Source organism: Macroventuria anomochaeta, assembly GCF_010093625.1.
Source record: "Macroventuria anomochaeta strain CBS 525.71 unplaced genomic scaffold BU25scaffold_13, whole genome shotgun sequence".
In the NCBI taxonomy this organism is placed as follows: domain Eukaryota; kingdom Fungi; phylum Ascomycota; class Dothideomycetes; order Pleosporales; family Didymellaceae; genus Macroventuria; species Macroventuria anomochaeta.
The window spans coordinates 165,115-184,437 of NW_022985374.1; the positions used below are offsets into that span (position 1 = coordinate 165,115).

The following is a 19,323-nucleotide window of genomic DNA, read 5'->3' on the forward strand; positions in this document are numbered from 1 at the left end:
AGTGCAAGCACACGAGCAACAATGGCACGTTATGCGGCCAAAATTTCTATCGTCTGCTGGAGGAAGAGATCTCGGCTGAGAAACTCAATATGGTGACGTACAGAAGGATCCGCCGAGAGAACCTCAAGCTCAGCTCGGCAGGTACACCATCGGTTCGTCGCCAGCCATCCCCAACCTCCAAATCTCGTTCCGCCATTACGCAACGTGCGCTGCAACGTGCAACTTGGCATATGGTTGGCACTTGGCGCTTTAGCCGTCTTCGCATAGCTCCCCACATTGTCACTCGACTCCTCCAGTTTTCCGTCAGCCTCTTTCCAACACCAAGATATTCCACCAGGGTAGCTTCCCCACGTGCAGAAGATATAGTGATAAACTGGATGGAGCTGCTAGAAGACGTTCCGTGTGGCTACGCTATGCCACGGAGCACCGGACTAAACTTGGAAGCTGAGATGTGGACATGGTACAGATAAGAAGGGCCGGTCGCCAGGTGAATGACCTGCAGGGACGATCTTTCGCTCAAGCGCCAAGCTTTCAGACTTCAAGGCCTTCACAATGCGCTCTTTTGTAGCTTCTTCGCTCGTCCTGGGCCTGGCTTCTGCCGCCGTCTTGCCTCGCTCCAGCCACCACTACCCTGAGAAGCATGGCAGCAAGCACAACCACACAAAGCTCAATGTCCAAGTTGGCGACCGACCATACTTCTTGGTCGACGACATGGATGAGGGTTCGCTGAAGAAGAAGCTCGAGAGCTGTTCAGAAGGACCCTTCAAGTCCTCCGACTTCGTCTTCGCGCACCGCGGCGCCTCCCTCCAATACCCCGAGCACACCTACGCCGCATATAGCGCCGCCCGTCGTCAAGGTGCCGGCGTCATCGAATGCGATGTCGCCTTCACAGAAGACAAGCAGCTCGTGTGCCGCCACGCCCAATGCGACCTGCACACTACCACCAACATCCTCAACACCACGCTCGCATCCAAATGCACCACTCCATTCACGCCAGCCAACGGCACCACCCCCGCGTCAGCCAAATGCTGCACCTCCGACCTCACGCTCGCTGAGTTCCAGACGCTTTGTGGTAAGCAAGACGGCTTCAATCCCAACGGCACGACAGTCAAGCAGTACATGGACGGAACGCCATACTTCCGTACCGACCTGTACTCCTCGGGTTGCCCTAAACTCATGACGCTGGACGAGTACATTGACACCGTGGATTCCTGGGACTTGAAATTTACCGCCGAGCTGAAGACGCCCGAGGTCGCCATGCCGTTTAACGGATACACACAAGAACAGTACGCGCAGGACATGGTCGATACGTTCAGGAACAAGGGTATCGCGCCTGAGCGCGTCTGGCTGCAGTCTTTCCTCCCGGATGACATCTTCTACTGGATCGACAACGAGCCCGAGTTCGGCGTGCAGGCTGTCTATCTTGACGAGCGCGTCGACACACCCGCTGGTTACTTGAACGCAACCGCCAGTCTCCCTGCGCTGGCGGAGCGTGGAGTCAAGATCATGGCGCCGGCGATGTTTGCGCTGACGAAAGTTGATAATGCGACAGGTCAGATTGTGCCTTCTGAGTACGCTATCGCTGCTAAGGAAAACAACCTGGAGATCGTGGCGTGGAGTTTCGAGCGCTCGGGGTGGCTGCAGATTGGTGGTGGGGGGTATTACTATGATTATGTGAAGAGCGTGATGAATAATGATGGGGATATGTATACGGTCTTGGATGTGCTGGCGAGGCAGGTTGGGATCAAGGCGATGTTTAGCGATTGGCCTGCTACTGTTACGTACTACGCCAATTGTTTTGGCTTGTAGACAGGGCAATGGCAAGCTAGTATAGAGACAGGTAGCACGTAACGAGCAACCATCACGACATCAGACTTCGACAGCCCTCTGCATTCCTCGCCGAACGCTCTTATTCTTACCAAGGACCTAGGGTTGTTCCTCCCCCTCATCCGGCCTCCTCAACCTAACCCCACAGCTTCCCATATCCCTCTCCGTATCACAACTTGCATACGGCAACACGACCTCGAACTCGGCCACCCTGGCCTTCTTAACCGGCTCCAGAATAACCCCCTCCAACTCCAACCAATTATTCTCCCAAATCCCGTGCTGACTCGGATCCACCAGCATGACACTCAATGTCTTCAGCCCCTTCATGCTGGCCAGGATTTCCCAGCCCCTTTCCCAGTTCTCTGTGTCCTCGCGGTATGCGTACTTGGAGGAATTTCCGCGGCGGAGATAGGGAAGGGCTCGGATCTGCCACCGCAGGCGCAGGTGCTGGATGGTGTTGAGGCGCTGTTCGGGGATGTGTTTTGGGAGGGCGAGGAGATGGGTTGCGTGGAGGAGGGAGAAGGTGTGGTGCGCATACAAATAATAGATGCACTCTGAGTACCTAACGACGCGTGTTAGCAGTGATCCGGGGCATCCTCACGACGCGGATTGGGTGGGGCTGGGTACGTACATCCTCCTACAGCTCCTTACCAGACTCAAATGCCCGATTTCCAACTGCGGCAAACTCGTCTCCAGCGGACTCCTCGCAACGACAACACGACACGTGCACTGCCCGATATGCTCTTGCGTGCATATGAAGTTCCCAAACTTCGTTTCCTTTCGGCCCAGCTTATCCTTCTTGTCACCAACCATCAGATGGATCGTCTCGCCCTCAAACAAGTACCCGTACACCATGCGCCTAATCTCCAGTGGTAACTGCGCGAAGAAAGTTGACTGCCATTGGAAGTTTGTGCGCGCGTCGAGCTCCGAGTCCGGGATGGACGTCAAGCTTATTGCTGACTTGCGGGGCTTGAGCAATTGAGTGTTTTGATTTGGGGTTGCAAATGTAGTCGAAGATAAGGACTTGATGTGGAAGGTTATGCGTTTGTTGGGTTTGTCTTTGGTATTCGTGGGTGTGTGGCGTGCGTCTGAGTTCGATCTTTGCCCCGGGTCTTCTGAGCGGATGTCTGATGGCTCCCAGCGGGGCGCGGAGTGCGAGAATACATTCCTCAATCTTGCTTTCATCTTGCTTCTATCCTTCCCTCAACTCTTACGAAAGAGAAACGACGCACGCGCAAAACGCTACGAGGAACCAAACGAGTGTAAATGCAGCTTGCGGCGTCAGAGTCTAGGCATGCGGGCTTTATCAAGCCGCAGGTTTTGGGCGTTTGGGCTGACGAGATAGATGCGGGTTGGATGGCGCACGGCGGGTGATACAGCGATCGGCGTCGCTACCGATAGCCTGTTTGGCTCTGAACTCGGTCCGGGGTTCCTGGGGTGCGACCGTGGAGGAAGATGGTGGGGTCGGACGGGATAAATAAGGCCGGTGTACCTGCACTGGCATGTGAATTTAGCCAACGACAAGAGCCTCAACTTACTTTTTATACATCTTTTGGATTTCTTGTGAAGGCCCAAAGTCTGCAATGGTGATTACAGAGCATGCTGAACTCCTCGCATTCTGCCGCCTCGATGGGAATAGTGAACAGATCCCTGAAATTCGTCTTTGGCCCAGTATTGTCAAGTGGGACCACCGGGTACACTTCGCAATAAATCGCTCAAATGAGAAGAGAAGATGGACGAAGTCGAGTTTCGGAATTTTGATTGTTATCAGTGAACTACACGTGTGTCATGTCATGATACATCAGTCTTCTTCTCGCCTGACTCTTTCGCCTGCTGCTCTTTCTGAAGTTCTGGGTTCAAAGGCTTCTTCGGATCGTATCCCACCTGCTTCACGATGCCGAGCCCTTTCGTTCTGCCCTCACGGAACAGGATACGATCGCCGACGGTCAGATACTCGGGTCGCTGCACGAACCTGAACGCGACTTGCGCTCTGTCACCAGTGCGAATGTACTGGCGATCGATGTCGATGATGGCGCATGTTTGAGAAACGGGTCCCACATGCAGCATTGCCTGGTACTTGGTCTTGATGGTGGTTGCGTGCGACAAGATCAAGACTTCAGCGACGAAGTCGCGGTAGACCTTGGGTTGCGGTATGATGCCAGTCTTCTCATCAGGCTTGTCTGACTTATGAAGAACGACCATGCCTTTCCTTACGTCCTTCCGCCGTACATTTCGCAGCGCGAGACTGGCAGACTGGCCCGCAGAGCAACCAGGTACTTGTATTCGCTTCCGCTCGATGGATCGTACTTTTGTTGTAGTGAACTGGCCAAGGCCGTCAGGGCCCACAAGGATCGTGTCGCCAGTATGGATCTCGCCAGATTTGACGACTCCTGACACAACGGTGCCAACGAACGGCACCGAGAAAGTGTCGTTGACGTGGAACTCGAGCGGCAGCGAACTGTCGTAGTTGCCGTGGTGGGGCAGCACGTTCAAGAAGGTGCGCACAAGATCAAGATTGAACCCTGTGACGTTGGACACCTGGAAGATGGGGCAGATGCGCCGAGAAACGAACTGGGTAGCAGTGTTGATGCACTCTTCCCTGTTCTTGATGAAGACTGGAATTTTGCGAGCACCAGGCGACTTCAGGATTTTAGTCAACTGAGTGATGGTCTGCTCGAGGATCTGAGGCGGGCAGATGTCGACTTTGGTAATGACAACCATGACGGGCACATTCAGTGCGAGGGCAATTCCCAAGTGCTCCTTGCTCATGCCGACCAAACCGTTGTTTGCGGCCACCATCAGCAGGCAGTAGTTGGGCTCGCTGGAGAGTAGACCGAAAACGGTAGTTCGTAGGTAGCGTTCGTGACCGGCCAAATCCGTGAAGCTGATAACTTTCGCCTATAATTGTCAGCAGAGACTCCCGTGTAGCAATATCGAGCACCTACAGATCGGCGACCAATCTCCTCCCAGGTCAGCTTGCGGCCGGCAGTGTTCGAGACAACAACCTCGCTCTTGCTGTCGAAGCCCATGATCTCCATGCCGACAGAGCTAGTACGTCCACTCTCGATCTCGTGCTTGTGGCGGAAGAGGTTGACACGTGCTTTACCACGTCCATCATCGAGCCCTCCCTTGACGAGCACTCCCAGCATGGTACTCTTACCAGCGTCGACATTGCCCACGACCGCAATTCGTGTCTCAATGACGTCGTCCACGTCCTGAGGGCGCAGTCTTATGATCATCTTGCCACTGACCCCTGTGTCCTTTGCGTCTCGCGGTCCAACTTCAACGTCGCCGCCCACGTTCCTAGTCATTAGGATCTTGTAGTCGGCCTTGATGAGCTCGCCAACAGCCCCTATCCTCTCGAGGGCAAAATCCCAGTTCTCCTTGGTGAAGCCCATGCCCTCGCCATTGTCCTCGAGTCCAACATCGAACAGGACCTCGCCGTGACCCTCGGCCAGGCGCTCCTTGATGTGCTCTCCGAGCGCAGCCGCATTCTCCTCGGCGGGGTCGATGAGCAGCGTCTTCAAGCGAATGTGCGGTTTCGCGTCGTCGGTAAGGCCGAGCTCGTCGAGGATGCTCAGCTCGTCGTGGTCTTCGAGGGTGGCGACAGCTTGGCCGGGGCGTCGCAATGCCTGTTGCTTCTGAACGTAGTCGGCGAATTCACTGAGCGCCTGGCGGATGAGTCAGCATTGTCCTTTGCATGCAGGCCTCTAAACATACAGACTCGCCCTTGCGTCGCTCAACAGGGTTCTGTTTAGGCGCGTATCGTGAGCTCATAGTGGTATGGTGATGTGGGGCGGCTGTTGCTATGTCAAGAGGTGGTCCGTAGGTTTCGCCGTAATAATAAGCGATGCGTATGGCGGGCGTTGTGGTGTGAATGTTCCATGAGATGTCGTGGGCCGATCATTGAGAGGCGCAGAGGAAACTACTGCAGAGGTGGTGATTGAATTGCCCCAGATAGAGCAATGGCGACGGCGGCGAGCTGCCTTTTAGCGTGAAGCTGCGGTACGGAACAGCGCGAGTCATAGCGAGGTACGGTATGATACCGATGACGATTCGACATCACCACCCCTCAGAACCACGGCGGCGACTTGACTCACAACACACGATTGGTCGCAACACGCAACTGGCGACTGGAGGCCTCGAACAAGGCGGTGTAATGGTGAAGGGTTCGTATTGAAGCTATGTTGTGCTGTCCAATTGCGCCCTTGCACCGCGACTGCCTCCACCACCGCGTACTACATCTCCGCATTGGCCCAGTCACGTCGACACGAAGGGCGCAAAACTCGAGAGAAAGCCCATGATGTGGGTCAGCTCTAGATCTGCTACAGTGGCACGGCTCAAAATTCTGTCCGTGTCGATGTTTTGTATGATTCACAAACAGGCCTGCTGCCTCAGGCTCAGGAGGCAGCTACAACGCCGCGCTCACCGCAGTACTTCGCCACTTCCTTCTGGAGTGTTTCACGCTGCAGATTGGCAGTCTCCATGATGTCGCTTACTCCGTTCACTGACTTGCAGAATTCGGACGTCTCGGACATCTGTGCAAGCACAGCGCCCAGCTGGTTTGGCAGCCACTGCACGCCATCAGTACATGCTTGTTCGAAGAGGGAGGCTTACTTACTGTCACAATTGGGCTGCCTCCTGTGGCTGTAGGATGCGAAGTGTGCTTGAGAATGTACTCGCGGGTGAAGCACCAGTGGCGCCAGCGGAAGTCACGCACCTGGTCAAGAGCCTGGAGATAGAGCGCAGCAGAGACCGAGTCCTCTTTAGCGAACTCTCGCACACCCGATTCCTGAGCGCAGTCGCGTACGGCTTCCAGGAACTGGCGGTGGTTACCAGGCCTGTATTGGCGGAAGTCTTTCAGGATGTCTGTGAGGGGAGTCTCTGGCATCGAAATCTGCAGCAGGTTGTCGCACATGGGTATCTGCTTGGTGTTAGACTTTGCAAATCATCAAGTTGAATGGGAACATGCCATGCTGTCGTTGGCTCCAGATTCACCACGGAAAGACAGAGGCTCCTCGCTGACGCCCTCATAAATGACGCCGTTGGGGAACATGGACTGTGAGGTGATGCCGAATATGAAGGTGCGGAAGCTTGTGTAGCCGTTGGGCTTGCTCCTCTTCCACATTGCTAAATCACTGGTCAGCCTGGCAACTACCATCACTCGTAGAAATCACTTACTGTTCATGACAGCATTGACCTTGCGCAGGCCAGCGACCAGCGTCCGGAGACCGCCATCGAACTGCTCGCGATCGTTTGCTGTACAGCCATTGAGCATCTCAGATGCGCCTTCGATTAGTGCGCCAGACTCCTTGACCATGGCGATGTGAACCAGGACGAAGCCTGCCTCAGACGACTCAGGGTCAAGTCCAGCCTCAAAGGCACGGATCAGGCGAAGGTTGTCGTACTCGAGACCCTTTGATTCATCTACCAGACGGTAGTTGAACAGTGCGTAAGAGCCGGCATACTCCATGAAGGGCTTGAAGCCGGCACTGCAGTGTGTGTCAGCAAATGCTCTTCAACATGTAGTACGACCAAGACATGAAGGAAGGGGAAGGTAGATGTAAGAACACTTACAGCTCAGCAACCTTAACAATCGGCAGACTAATACACTTCGGCAAGCTCTGCCTTCCCAGCCCATACTCTTCACCTTTCATGTGTCTCTCATGGCACGGCTCAAACAGATAGGCGCTCGCCAAGAACGAGTAGTCGCGATACAGCGCATTCATGACAACAAGGTCGTCACGGTACTTCTCGACCTCATCAGACAGATCAGGAAGCTCTTTCAGAACCGCGTCACCGAACTCGAACGTTGCAAGCAGACCCGGTAACCCGTCGAGTTTCTTGATGGGCATCCGCTGCAGCAATGACTCCAGCACGGCGAACTCTTGGGGCAGCTCGACGATGGGGTTACCTCGTGGCAGGAAGCCGCGCGTTGTGGACACCATGAAGGCTGGGAGGGAGTGGTCATCGGGCTTGGTGTCGTCCATGATAGGGAAGGAGAAGGTAGTCGGCGCCATGACAATGTATCGGACCTTCCAAAGGTCTCTCAGACGAACAAAGATTGGGTGAGATAGACGTTGGAGCCAATAGGTAGCTTGTTTTCAAATTGGGAAGAAGGGTTGATGGTTTGAACAACCTCAGAGTGCGACTCCAGCGCGTTTATATCTCGAGGCCGGTTTGATTCCGGCCACGGTTTGCTTCCGGCCTTATGAAGATAAGGATACGTAATGGCTGGATCACTTACCCATAAAGTGTTATGTTGCATCCGCATAATTCCTGCAATGTCCGCCCTCGTTTACCACACGATTCCAGGATGTCCGATGGTGTTTTGGCAGAGCACCTCGTTGGCGCCAAGACTCACGATGTGGTGGCAGCAGAGTTCTGGGGGCAGAAAAAGCATATACACGTGGCACCCAACAAAGATATGCAGTGATACTGATCAAAGACTCCACCCCAATATGTAGTAATATCTGCTCGTTGTGGTGATGTGCATCACTGAAGTAGCATAGTTCATCGATCCCAAAATATGTCACCTTTCACAAGACTTGCGCTCTGGCATCAGTAATACGATTATACGCTATGCGAATATCATGATTCCACAGTACATGTTATATGGCCGCATTCAACCCTATCGCATCTTCACAAAGAACGTGGTCGTGTGATGAAGCAAGGCGTTGAGAAAGGGAATTCGCTTGCGACCCAATCAGCAATGAGCCGAATGAAAGGCCCGTGAGAAACCGAACACAATGCGCCGCAATACCACCATTCACGCATCGACAGCGAGGATCACGCTTGACTTGTCACTTACTGCACACTGTCCTGAAAGTTGATAACTAGGTATCGAACACGGCCTGCGTGGAGTTCTTTTTGGGAACATAATGCCTTTCGAGCTGAATCATCCTAAACGCCTGCTCAGCGGTCACAGCTCCCCATCAGCATCTTACTTGCACCGTTACAAACAATCGCAATCTTTGCATATAGCCACATGCAGTGCTCAGAATGGCTGCCATGTTCGCTGAGCATATGCAGCATCATCATTGGCTGATAGGGACCTGCAGCCTGTGATACGCGCAAGGCTGAGGCTGACTCCCTCTACGACGCGGTGATGCACACAAGATACTGTGCTGCTATGTCTACATCATCACTTACGATCATACTGGTCTGTTCAAAATTTCCGCATTGTATGCTGAACGTGCCGCTGCGGAAATTGTACCCATAGCTTGTAGACAGCTCTTGTGAAGCAGTCTCCTGCTTTAAGTGCCAGTCTCCTGGTCTACCACTGACTCACTATGAACTTCGAAACACCATGTAATATACGCTCATTCACACGGCCTATCTCGCCTCCAGCAAAACGAAGGAGGAAAAACTTGCAAGATGACCCCAGAGTGGACATTGTCAAGGGAGGCGACGGCCCCGAAAATACGCCTGAAACGAAAGAGCAGATACCGTGGGCACGTACTTCTTTGGATCCTGCATTTTCCAAAATCCGGATCTTGAAGCTGTGCCAAGGCGCAGACAGCTCTCCCATTAGGTGCGAGCTGCAAGTCGTCTCCTTGGACGACAACCCATACTACGGAGCGCTCTCCTACGTCTGGGGTGATTGCAACATCACAAAATCTATCCACGTCAATGAGGTTCGATTCGAAGCCACAGCAAACCTGTTCGACTTTCTGCATAGCCTGCGGCTCGCCACAACAGATAGATACCTATGGGCGGACGCGATTTGCATCGATCAGAGTAACGAGGAAGAGAAGAGTCATCAGATTGGACTCATGACGCGAATCTATCGCCAGGCGAACGAAGCACATGTGTGGTTTGGTCCCTTCAATACGAAAACATGGTGTCAGGAATTTGAAACAGATGGCAAATACACATCATTGTCAAAGATGACGCCGAAGCAATGGGAGACATACCAACGCGAAGGCTCGACTACCCTGACATATCTGCTTAAGCAGGAAGGGTTCAGATGTCTGAGTCAGCGCGAACTCCAAGACTTCACAGACCGCTGTGAGGAAGACATCTTCCTGCAAACCCTGGCGGTGCTAGATGAGATGGGCAAGGGCGACCACTTGTACACCTACCCAGTAGTTGCGCTCAGCCCCCACAGCAGACCGGGTCGTCAATACACACTCAACGCATCCTGGCTCTTAGTCCTCGACTGCATCCGCTGGCTCATCACCCGACCGTGGTGGTCCCGCGTATGGACACTCCAAGAAGCCTCACTTCCCAGTGTCGACCCAATCGTACACGCCCCTCCATACTCATTCAAGCTCTCGCGATTGCTAGATGGTGTCGAGTCGATGTGGCACCACAACAACTCTATATGCTGCAAATGGTTCGGACAACCAATCACAACTTCGAATCGGGACAATCACGAGTATGGGGCGTCTTACACCCAATGCCGTGCTGTGCATGGACAGCGGGAAGTCCTCGCAGAAGCGGATGAAGAGGGACTTGGTGTGCCGTTGGAGATGGTGGTTAGTGCTACTCAGGGACGTAGAGCGACTGAGATCCGCGATCACTGGTATGGCATATTCGGCTTCCTGCCTGAGAGGTGGCAGGAGCAGTCGAAGCTGTTCCCGAAACCCTCGACTGTGGCGGAGCTCTTCTCCCAGTGCTCGAATCTGCTCTATCTCGAGAGCGCAGACTTGACACATCTTGATAAGGCTCGACGTTGCAAACAAAGTCTCGTCGACAACCTTCCGTCCTGGGCAATTGATCTGTCGAATCCTCGGACGAGCCAAGAGGAAGACGGTCATCGATGGAGGCTCTTCAATGCTTGCGGAAAGGCTACGTACGATCGCACTGCCGAGTGGCTCGAGTTGAGAAGTTTTGAGCTCAGCGTCAAAACGATCCATGTAAGCAGTGTGCAGGTGTGCGCTGACCGCATACTGCCGCTATTCCATACGCCCGAAGACGTGCGAAAGCTCGCCAATGACTGGCTTTCCTTGTATCGAAACACCGCGGATCCTTTTGACAGCAGCGCATTCTGGAGGGCCGCCTTTATGGACAGGAATGTGCAGACACACTGGTTAGCGAAGAAAAGAGGTCCTCTTCGCTCTGTCAGAGTCAAGGAGATCAAGGAGTGGTGGACCGCGTGGAACCGAACGGGTGATCACCGTGACGTTACTGTTGACCGGAAAGCAGGTGGAACGATGCGAGGCAGATACCACTACAAGGAACTTCAGATGAACGTCGAGAAGACGAAGTTCTTTGTCACGTCGCAGGGACTGCCAGGAATGGGTCCGCACGGTGTGCAGCCTGGTGACGAGGTTTATGCTATTGCTGGGTGCAAAGCGCTTGTAGTGTTGCGCCCGTCGGAAGGGGAAGAATCAGAAAGACCAAAAGTGGTGGGATTATGCTTTGTAGATCGTTGGATGTATGGCAGGGCTCTTCAAGGTGGAGCTGTGTGGAAGACAGTGGCGCTGTACTAAATGGTTTCATTATGGCCATATCTGGTTGCCCGCGCCCTGGGCAGTGTCGTGATTGCGTTCCTAGCGAGTATAAAGATTTTTGAGGATTGCAACGTCGGCTGATATTCTCTACACAACGCTCACTTTCGGCAGCAGCCCACGGCGTGAACCAATCAAGCCCGGCTACCACCTGCTAGCCTAAACTCCCTTTCCTTGTCTCGAAATTTGTCCAGGGTGATGATTGAGTAGGCACGCTCGAATCCTGCCGCAAACGGCTAATCCTTCTGCCAGTTCTTCAGGGGACAAGCGGCTGTAAGTGTGGATGACTTTGGTGAGTGTTTCTTTCAGATGGTGCTGAAACGCGTGTAACACAACTGGTAGCCGGAGTCTATTCCAAGAGGCAACATTCATGATGTTTGCACTTTGCATTACTCTAATTGAGCAATGACCGTTGCTAACTACTAGACTTACGAGTGAGTGATCTTTGCCGTCCCGTAGCATCCTCCGCAGATCGTGTGTTATCATCAGTGCACCGTGCCCATGCTTTAGCTGTCTGGTTCCTTCACCGTGTTTTTCCTACACGTCCTCCTCACCCTCGGCCTTGCCCCTCCTGAACACGCGTCATGGGTGGTGCTTGAGCAACTCCTTGGTCATAGCCTTATTGAACGCAGTCGTACCAGGAGAATCAGGAGCTACTACTGCTCTGTGAGGCTTCCAAGTGACAGAAGTGTATTCTGGTCTCAACTTGTGCTGCTGAAATGAGCGTATAATATTTGGGAATTTGATCTTCTTCAACCAGCTGTCGCTCATGATATCAGTCCCTTCAAACATACCATCGCCATACCAAGACGAAGGCTTGAGTTGAATGTCTTCAAGGCTGTCGAAGCGCCCGACCAGCGACGATCTAAGAATGTGGGCCTAGTTCTTGGAAAAGTACATCGCATGGGTCTGGTACGTAGCAATCATAATCCTTCGGATATTTCGTACAGATGGCTGTGATGCTAGAGCAAGAGCACGGAAAGCGTCGCTGTACTCCATCATGCACATGCAGGCGACGAGAAAGCCTCGGATGATCTCAGCCCAGAATTGCTTGCAAATGAGTTTGGGCGCGCTTCCGCGGTTGGCGTACGACATGTCCTTATGGGTAGGAACCTTCTCGAAGTCATGAGTGTTGTTGAGGTGGTATCTCGGGCTTTGGCGCTCGTTGAACTGCACTACCTTCAATCATCATATTGTCGTAAATAAGTTCCCAGATGGCATGGCGAAGTTCGGCTGGGAGGCGCAGGAGTGGGTCCTGCCTGATGCGCAAGTGAAGGAAAGGCCGCAACCTAAACGCCACCCGAGCACTGAGATTGTCCACTTCTCTGGCATTTGAGATGTCTATCTTAGCAATGCTCCACAATATGGGCGGCTGGGCCAAAGTTAAAGATTGAGGATAAGACAGTCGCTGTCGACATCCATGTCTTCACAGTGTGACTCAAATGAGGACCCTCAGATATCCCTTCCCATCGGGTCCAGCGTCCCTCAGCACCACCGTCCCCTTACCGACAACCCTCTCCATCGTCTTACCAGGCCCACCAAATCTCTCAAGCCACAGCTCCTTCTCCACCGGCTCCCACGCACGGGCAATCTTACCCTGCTGCTCACTGAAGACAAATGCCTTGCACAGCTTGTCGAGCTTCCTATCCTCCTTGAATGCCTTCGCGGAGACATCAACGGGCCACGGCAGACTGGAAGACGGCGGCGTGGACAATTTGATCTAATGACTAAGTGATTTGGCAAGGGTTATGGTTGGCGAAGACAGTACCTTTGCCGGTGATTTCATCATAGTATCGTCTAGGGCTGTGAAGATGGTGGTGTTGCGGTTGACGTGCTCGACTCTTGGGGTTTTCGAGCAGCGTGTTGCAGCGATAGCTGCGGTGCGCGTAATCATGCGTATGGGTAACGCAGCGGAGACCAGTCGAGAAGACATTGTGTTCGAGGTATGAAGTATTTCGTGGTTGCAGAGTGCTTTTGTTTGTATAGCTGGTGGCAGTGGTAACGATGTTCTGCGGCCTTGTGAGTGTAACGTTGGGGAGCCGAGCGGACACAGAATAAGCTTTGTATGTGAGTTCACCTCCAAAGCCACAATAAATAATATGTTGACTACCGTTCCATGGTTACGTGTGTAATTCATCGCCCACTGAGACGCGTCGCAATATTATTGCACAGCCTCGTGTGTCTGCATTGGTCAGGTATTCTGGTAACGAGAGTCAGCACAATCACAACCCACACCTCGGGTAGAAGAGCCAACACCAGACGAGGGGGAGCCCGAAACCATTGGTGAGATGCTGCTGGGATTGCGAGAAAGAAATGGTATCTTTAAAGCATCGCTCTGCGATACAAGTGGTCGTCTTTGCCTGCCCGAACGCCATTTTGGGCCAACAAGGAGCATATCCAGAGAACTCCAGTAAACTCATTATGTGAACGCCATCCATGCTATTCTTGAAGATTCAGCCGACTCTCTTGTCGCCGTCCTCGTCGGTTGGCGGTGTCTCCTTGCTCAGGTAGTCTGCGTTCTCCGCATCCTCGTACTCCTCGATCAAGCCTTGGACGACTTCCTTAGCTTCGTCGAACTCGCCGAGGCCATCCTTGAAGGGTGCTTCGCGCTTGTAGCTTTCGAGGAAGGCATTGCGTTTCCTCAGCGTGGAGTACTGCGCTACGATGCGCTTGAAGAGCGTTGCAATACCGGTGTGATTTGCCAGCATGAGACCGGACACTCGGTGTGACGATTGTACGTAGGGCGACTTCTTAGTGAGGGCGACCTGAATCGAGGCAGGGCCCCAAGGAATAAAGGTAGCGAGTCGTCGTTCGCGGATACGCATGAGCGATTTGTGTACCTGGCGATGTCAGCAGATGGTTCTGCTACCACATATGATCAGCTTACGTCCGACGGGTCTGCCTCTCCCTGAATGATGTTCAAAATGGACATGTAGCAGCTCTTCTTGGTGGGGTTGGTCGAGACCATGCGGTTCTTGGGCTGGAGCAATCGCCGCATAACATCCAGCACGGTGGTCTTGCGGACTGTCTTCGCCTGTTCTACGTTCTCGCCAGAGAAAGGTGTGTACGCAGTCATGAGGAAGTGACAGCGTGGTGTGGGAATGAGGGAGGCAACGATGCCAACCAAATCGTTGTGCATGTAGCCGGGGTAGCGCAAGGTGGTTGTGCTAGCGGACATGACGGTCGACACAAGCTGGTTGGTCTGCTCAAAGGAGGGATTCAGTACATGCAATCGGTCCGCAGCAATCTTGGACAGAGCGCCGTTGTCCAGGACCACGACTGAGTCTGCGTTCTGCGTCAATCGACGCATGCTGAGCAGACTATTATATGGCTGAACGACGATGTCGCCGTCCTGAGTGTTTGGGAAGACACTGTATGTCTGGATGAGCTTCTTGGGGAAGCGATCATTCAACCGTTCCAACATGTATGATCCTAGACCAGAGCCAGTGCCTCCAGCAATGGAGTGCAGCATCATGAAGCCTTCTAGCGAATCTGAGCCGTCGGCCTCGCGGTCGATCATATCGAGGATCTCTTCATGAACTGTCTCACCCATACTGTATCCCATACCCCAGTTGTTACCAGCACCAGTGCCCGACTTGTGTATGTAGAAGTTCTCTGGGTTGTAGATGTTCTTATAGGCGCTCGATTGAATGGAGTTGAGCACCCTAGGCTCGAGGTCGAGGAGAATGGCGCGTGGAATGTAGCGAGTGTCGTCAGACTGGTAGAAGAAGACATCCTTGCGATCGCCACCTTCCGTCGCGAAGTCTTCGAGGTTGCCGTCCTGGTTGATGCCATGCTCTTGACACAGCTGCTGCCAGAATTGTTGACCGACGCTGTTGCCGCATTGGCCAGCCTGCAGCGTTATTATTTCTCTGAAGCATGTTAGGAAGCTTGAAGACGCGTTATGCTTGTATACATGTCGTCATACCTAGGCATGGTGGTGTGTTGTGAAGGAGCGTGGGGTTTGGGTGTTGACGCGTGCGGGGATCTTTGGACGCGCCTAAATTTCAGGGCAGGAGCTGCCTATCCAAGAATGCAACTGCCTTGTCACTCCAAAATCAACGTCACTGCCACGAGACGTATAAACAGACACACGAACAATCAACCTCTTGCATCATGATATTCTATTCGTCTACAGCTGCAGCACTTGCGTTGCTGGTCGACTCTAATATGCAGCCTGCTTCACCTTCACCAACCGCTTGTCCTGCCCAAAGCCAAACATGAGCTGGAACAATATCGAGTATATGAGAGCAAAGAAGTTCACTCTCATGACGTCCAGCCAGTCCCGTGTACGAAGTCCATGCTTCGTCCCCTCATGCCAGCCTCGGCGCACTTCCAAGAAAAGCTCCGGGTCGTCTGTAATGACGCCGTCCAGGCCTTGCTGGATATCCCACCGCATACGCCGAGCGTCGTTCACCGTCCACGCATATACAGGCCGGCCATCACGCTGCGCCTTTCGAATGAACGCCTTGCCCCATGGCGGCATCAGCACTGCCTGGTTCATGTTGAACGACACGTTCGGTACTGTAAAAAAGTACGAGGCAACGATGACCGAGAAGCCAATGTGTGACACTGGGAAACCGGGCAAATATTGGGAGCACAGCGGCAGGTACTTTGCTGCCCAGCAGCCCAGCACAATGCGACTCTCCCACGGTTTTGATGGCGAAGGAGGGACACTTCGAATCGTCTCACTGATCAGGCGCATTACATCGTCGGCGTTGTTGTCGAGCTACACAACGTCAGCGCAGTTACACGTACAATATCGTCAAAGCTTACCTTGATGTCCAGCAGCAGCCAGATTTCCTCTAGTCCAGGTTGCGCAAGGTATTCAAGCAGATCAGCCAACCTCGGCATCGACTCGTGTGGCTCTTTCAGTGTCTTCAGCTTGCTCACAAACTCGTAGTCGCAGTCGATGAGCTTCTCTTTTCGCCCAAAGCAACGCTTCAAATCTTTGTCGTGCGACAACACAACAACACCGTCTCTTGTTAAGTGTATGTCCGTCTCAACAGCATCAGCGCCAATTTCTACGGCTCCTCTGAATGCGCCCATTGTGTTCTCCGGGAACTTCGCCTTGAACCCTCGATGCGCGATCGCCTGCGGTAATCGCCTTCCAGACTCATTCTTCCGCGCAGATGCAAAACTCGCTGTCCTTTGTCAGTCCCCATCTCTCTGTCTATCTCAAATACGAGTTGTAGTTGCAAGTACCTGCGGGGAACTCTGCTCTCGGACCCAACAGCGGCTGCTCGACGATCTTGTCAAGCTGCTTCGTCAACCCTTCAAACACAGGCGGTACTCCAATAACCATGTTTTCGAGTATCGGTGTTTGCGCCTCGAGCACCTCGTGCGTGTCTTCAATTTGTCTATCGACCATGGTTATGACGACAGCATGCGAATCGTATCGATATGGTATGGTGCGCCGGAGATAGCGGAGGGCGGATGTACTTCCAGCTCGAACGGACAGAGAGCGACGGTCGTGTATTTGGCAAGGCGACAACGGGAGATACGAAAGTATCTGAAAGGTACACGGGCAGAGTGTTCCTTCACGGCGTACGGAAATTACTCAAGTCACAATGCCATACCAAAGTGAAATAAAGCGGGCTCAGCAGATCAATCATCTTCCCAGCGGGCACACCAAACCGCCAACCGCTCGGCCTGAAATCTCTACACACGCGCACCGTGCTTTTGCGCCGCGAGAACGCTGCATCCCGCGCAGCGGAGCGCAACGAGGCCCTCGTGCTGCGTTCTTTCTTTGGAAGCAGGTGCGAGTAGTCTGCGACTCTGGTGACCGAGCCCCCGCTCATTGGGTGCAGGGCTAGGGCTAAGCTTGTTCCAGGAGTGCTTCGGATGTGTCAGGTCCCGGGAAGCCACTACACATGCTGTCGCATCTCGCTGCGGGCTTGTTCTCCACGTGCCGACATGCTACGTGTCAGCTGCGAATCTATGTGGTTTTTTGCATGGTAGTGTGTAGAGTTATCGGTGAGCGACGCGCAATAAAGCGCGAACGATGCAAATGAGTATTGACACATGAGAGGGTGAAGGATGAGGCCAGGGCTGGGGGATCCGACAGCCTGGATTGATCGACAACGTTAATTGCGCCCGCGTATTGCGGCACGCTTGCACGCCCAGGTCCGAGCGCGGGCCGGGCTGCATGCATGCGCGAAGCAACAAGTCAAGTCGTTGACAGCCACACACCGCACACTGCAACAGTCCGTATCTTTGGTGTGCCGCGCCGCCAGATGCACACTTACTGCCAGGTGCTGCAGAAGGATGAGTTGATGCTGCGAGGCGGCGGCAGGGAGGTCTCGCGTGCATGCTTAGGGACTGTATGCTGCAGCTGGGCGTCATTCGGGAGATGCCACTTCCGTGGGCTATACGGTGTGAAATCAAAGACTGCGCATGCGGTGAGCATGTGGGGTGCTGCAGCACTTTCATCTGGGACTTCTTGGATGCCTCATTGCCATGCCTCCAAGGAGAACCCTTCCTACAGGTGTGCCGATATAGTACACGGCAAGTACTTGGTCAAGGCCCTGCGTAGTCTGTCCAATCCTTAGAGTTTCGCAACAAGGAAACCACTGTCGATACGGTAGGGCCATGTATACTGTGACTTAACGCACGTTGTTTCTTCGGGAAGCCCGATCCTCAGATCTTGGGACCGAAATAGGCGAGCTGTCACGACAGGAGCTGAACACGTTTGAAACTTCTCATGGCATTAGCTGGCTGCTGAGATTAGCCGCGAGCTGTGGATGGATCTGGGAAGGCGGCACATCCTGATGATGTTTTCACTGGTCCATTCGTCGTAATGCTAACTCGTTCCTCCCTCTAGCCTGGCTTCTCATGCTGATCAAGGCCAGAAACTCCTGCGCTCTCAAGTCTACCGTTGACGTTTTTGAGTGCTCTTTGCCTCCTGCTATCCTTTTTCTATGCAGCAATCTCGAATTTCGGTGTGTACTTCGCCGCCGCCTTCTGGAAATCACTTTTCTTCTCCGACCAGTCCTTGACCGCTCTGTGCTCGGCGTTCGTGCTCTGCAGCTGCTGTTTGAGCTGCGCTGTCTCCTCCTTCTTTCCAAGCAATGTGTTCAGGACAATCAAGTTCGCGATGGTGTCTGCTGACTTGGGGTCAATCTCGATTGCCTGCTGAAGAGCGGCTTCAGCTTCAGGTAGGCGGCCGAGGTGGAGTTCTGAGACGGCTTGTGCGACGAGCGAGTGTGGGGATTGTGATTGCGAGGTTTGGGCAAGCTCTTCGAAGACATAGAATGCGGATTGGTACTTCTCGCCGCCCTGTATTGTGTTAAGATGGGAGACACCTAAATTCGTAGTACGGAAAGTATACCTCGCGCATGCCGACCCACGACTCGGCGATGTTGACGAGCAGGCTGTCCTGTGCCCATTTCCGTGCGCGCTGAGCCTCCTTTGCCGCGAGGTCTGCGCGGTTCTGTTGGAGGTGAATCTGTACAATGAGGGCGACACTATAACTCATTAGCCGTCTGAACTTTCTTCCCCAATATATAGCTACATACGCATCAAGACTGCCCTGGTGCTTGCTCAACAGCGCAAGAGCCTCTTCTGTCTCGCCTGCCCGCTCCAAAATGATGCCTCCAATGATCTGCACTGTCAGGTTCTCTTGGCCATGTTGCTCTGCCAGCTTCTTCGCCGCATTCGTGACATCCTTGCCCTGCTCGAGATCTGCCAGCAGCTTTACAGCAACAAGGTCTGGTGTCTTTTCGCTGGCGAGTTCGGAGGAGACGGCTTGTGCTTGCCCAAGAGCGATTTGTGAGCGTGCCTTCAGAACACGGACAGGCAGCTCATTGCTGGATGAGAAGGAGGAGGTGTCGAAGTCGAGGATCTGTTGGTATGCGCCGGCGTGGAACGCTGTGTGGATGTTGATGAGCTCTAGATTGTAGTTAGTGGGATGCCAAAGGTGCATTTTAGAGCATGGACATGCCTCCTTCTGGCGAATAGGGATCCATGATGAATATTTTCGAAAAGCAGCAAAGCAGAAAAGGCTACAACGGGTATACAGGTGCTGCTTGTGGGGTTGGTG

General features: G+C 53.5%; 7 protein-coding genes across 7 annotated transcripts; 2 read left to right on the forward strand and 5 right to left on the reverse strand.

Moving 5' to 3' along the window:
* Positions 1 to 8: 8 nt before the first annotated feature.
* BU25DRAFT_34132 (uncharacterized protein) lies at positions 9 to 415 on the reverse strand. Its single transcript, XM_033702858.1, has one exon. The coding sequence runs from the start codon at positions 275 to 277 to the stop codon at positions 47 to 49; it is 231 nt and encodes a 76-aa protein (XP_033562562.1). The 5' UTR covers positions 278 to 415; the 3' UTR covers positions 9 to 46.
* On the forward strand, positions 245 to 1,947 carry BU25DRAFT_34225 (PLC-like phosphodiesterase). Its single transcript, XM_033702901.1, has one exon. It carries the CDS (start codon positions 553 to 555, stop codon positions 1,807 to 1,809), a length of 1,257 nt encoding a protein of 418 aa, XP_033562563.1. The 5' UTR covers positions 245 to 552; the 3' UTR covers positions 1,810 to 1,947.
* On the reverse strand, positions 1,868 to 3,315 carry BU25DRAFT_34285 (uncharacterized protein). Its single transcript, XM_033702929.1, has 2 exons — positions 2,459 to 3,315; positions 1,868 to 2,389 (listed from the first exon to the last, which is right to left on the reverse strand). Exons 1-2 carry the CDS (start codon positions 3,010 to 3,012, stop codon positions 1,927 to 1,929), a joined length of 1,017 nt encoding a protein of 338 aa, XP_033562564.1. The 5' UTR covers positions 3,013 to 3,315; the 3' UTR covers positions 1,868 to 1,926.
* Positions 3,316 to 3,618: 303 nt separating this feature from the next.
* Positions 3,619 to 7,847, reverse strand: BU25DRAFT_430712 (uncharacterized protein; the record flags this gene model as incomplete). The annotated part of the gene is made up of 8 exons (XM_033708616.1): positions 3,619 to 4,725; positions 4,773 to 5,498; positions 5,548 to 5,627; positions 6,257 to 6,401; positions 6,449 to 6,751; positions 6,800 to 6,957; positions 7,009 to 7,319; positions 7,405 to 7,847. 8 exons carry the CDS (start codon positions 7,845 to 7,847, stop codon positions 3,619 to 3,621), a joined length of 3,273 nt encoding a protein of 1,090 aa, XP_033562565.1.
* Positions 7,848 to 9,293: 1,446 nt separating this feature from the next.
* BU25DRAFT_311959 (HET-domain-containing protein) lies at positions 9,294 to 9,650 on the forward strand (the record flags this gene model as incomplete). The annotated part of the gene is made up of 1 exon (XM_033702146.1): positions 9,294 to 9,650. A coding segment is annotated over one exon (357 nt), but the record flags the coding sequence as incomplete, so codon positions are not given.
* A 4,085-nt stretch (positions 9,651 to 13,735) lies between these two features.
* Positions 13,736 to 16,653, reverse strand: BU25DRAFT_457709 (tubulin-domain-containing protein; the record flags this gene model as incomplete). Its single annotated transcript, XM_033710131.1, has 5 exons — positions 13,736 to 14,122; positions 14,170 to 15,154; positions 15,479 to 16,011; positions 16,059 to 16,426; positions 16,488 to 16,653. 5 exons carry the CDS (start codon positions 16,651 to 16,653, stop codon positions 13,736 to 13,738), a joined length of 2,439 nt encoding a protein of 812 aa, XP_033562567.1.
* Positions 16,654 to 18,066: 1,413 nt separating this feature from the next.
* Positions 18,067 to 19,320, reverse strand: BU25DRAFT_439381 (uncharacterized protein). The gene is made up of 4 exons (XM_033709103.1): positions 19,225 to 19,320; positions 18,800 to 19,172; positions 18,613 to 18,748; positions 18,067 to 18,560 (listed from the first exon to the last, which is right to left on the reverse strand). The coding sequence occupies exons 1-4, from the start codon at positions 19,247 to 19,249 to the stop codon at positions 18,201 to 18,203; spliced, it is 894 nt and encodes a 297-aa protein (XP_033562568.1). The 5' UTR covers positions 19,250 to 19,320; the 3' UTR covers positions 18,067 to 18,200.
* Positions 19,321 to 19,323: the final 3 nt, after the last annotated feature.

Bases quoted from the DNA above. Each gene is read 5' to 3' on its own strand.
- BU25DRAFT_34132 (XM_033702858.1), bottom strand. From the start codon at position 277: ATGTGGGGAGCTATGCGAAGACGGCTAAAGCGCCAAGTGCCAACCATA.
- BU25DRAFT_34225 (XM_033702901.1), top strand. From the start codon at position 553: ATGCGCTCTTTTGTAGCTTCTTCGCTCGTCCTGGGCCTGGCTTCTGCC.
- BU25DRAFT_34285 (XM_033702929.1), bottom strand. From the start codon at position 3,012: ATGAAAGCAAGATTGAGGAATGTATTCTCGCACTCCGCGCCCCGCTGG. The intron at 2,390-2,458 runs GTACGTACCCAG...ACGCGTCGTTAG, and splicing joins GTAAGGAGCTGTAGGAGGAT to GTACTCAGAGTGCATCTATT.
- BU25DRAFT_439381 (XM_033709103.1), bottom strand. From the start codon at position 19,249: ATGGATCCCTATTCGCCAGAAGGAG. The intron at 19,173-19,224 runs GCATGTCCATGC...ACTACAATCTAG, and splicing joins TCCCTATTCGCCAGAAGGAG to AGCTCATCAACATCCACACA. The intron at 18,561-18,612 runs GTATACTTTCCG...AACACAATACAG, and splicing joins CGTGGGTCGGCATGCGCGAG to GGCGGCGAGAAGTACCAATC.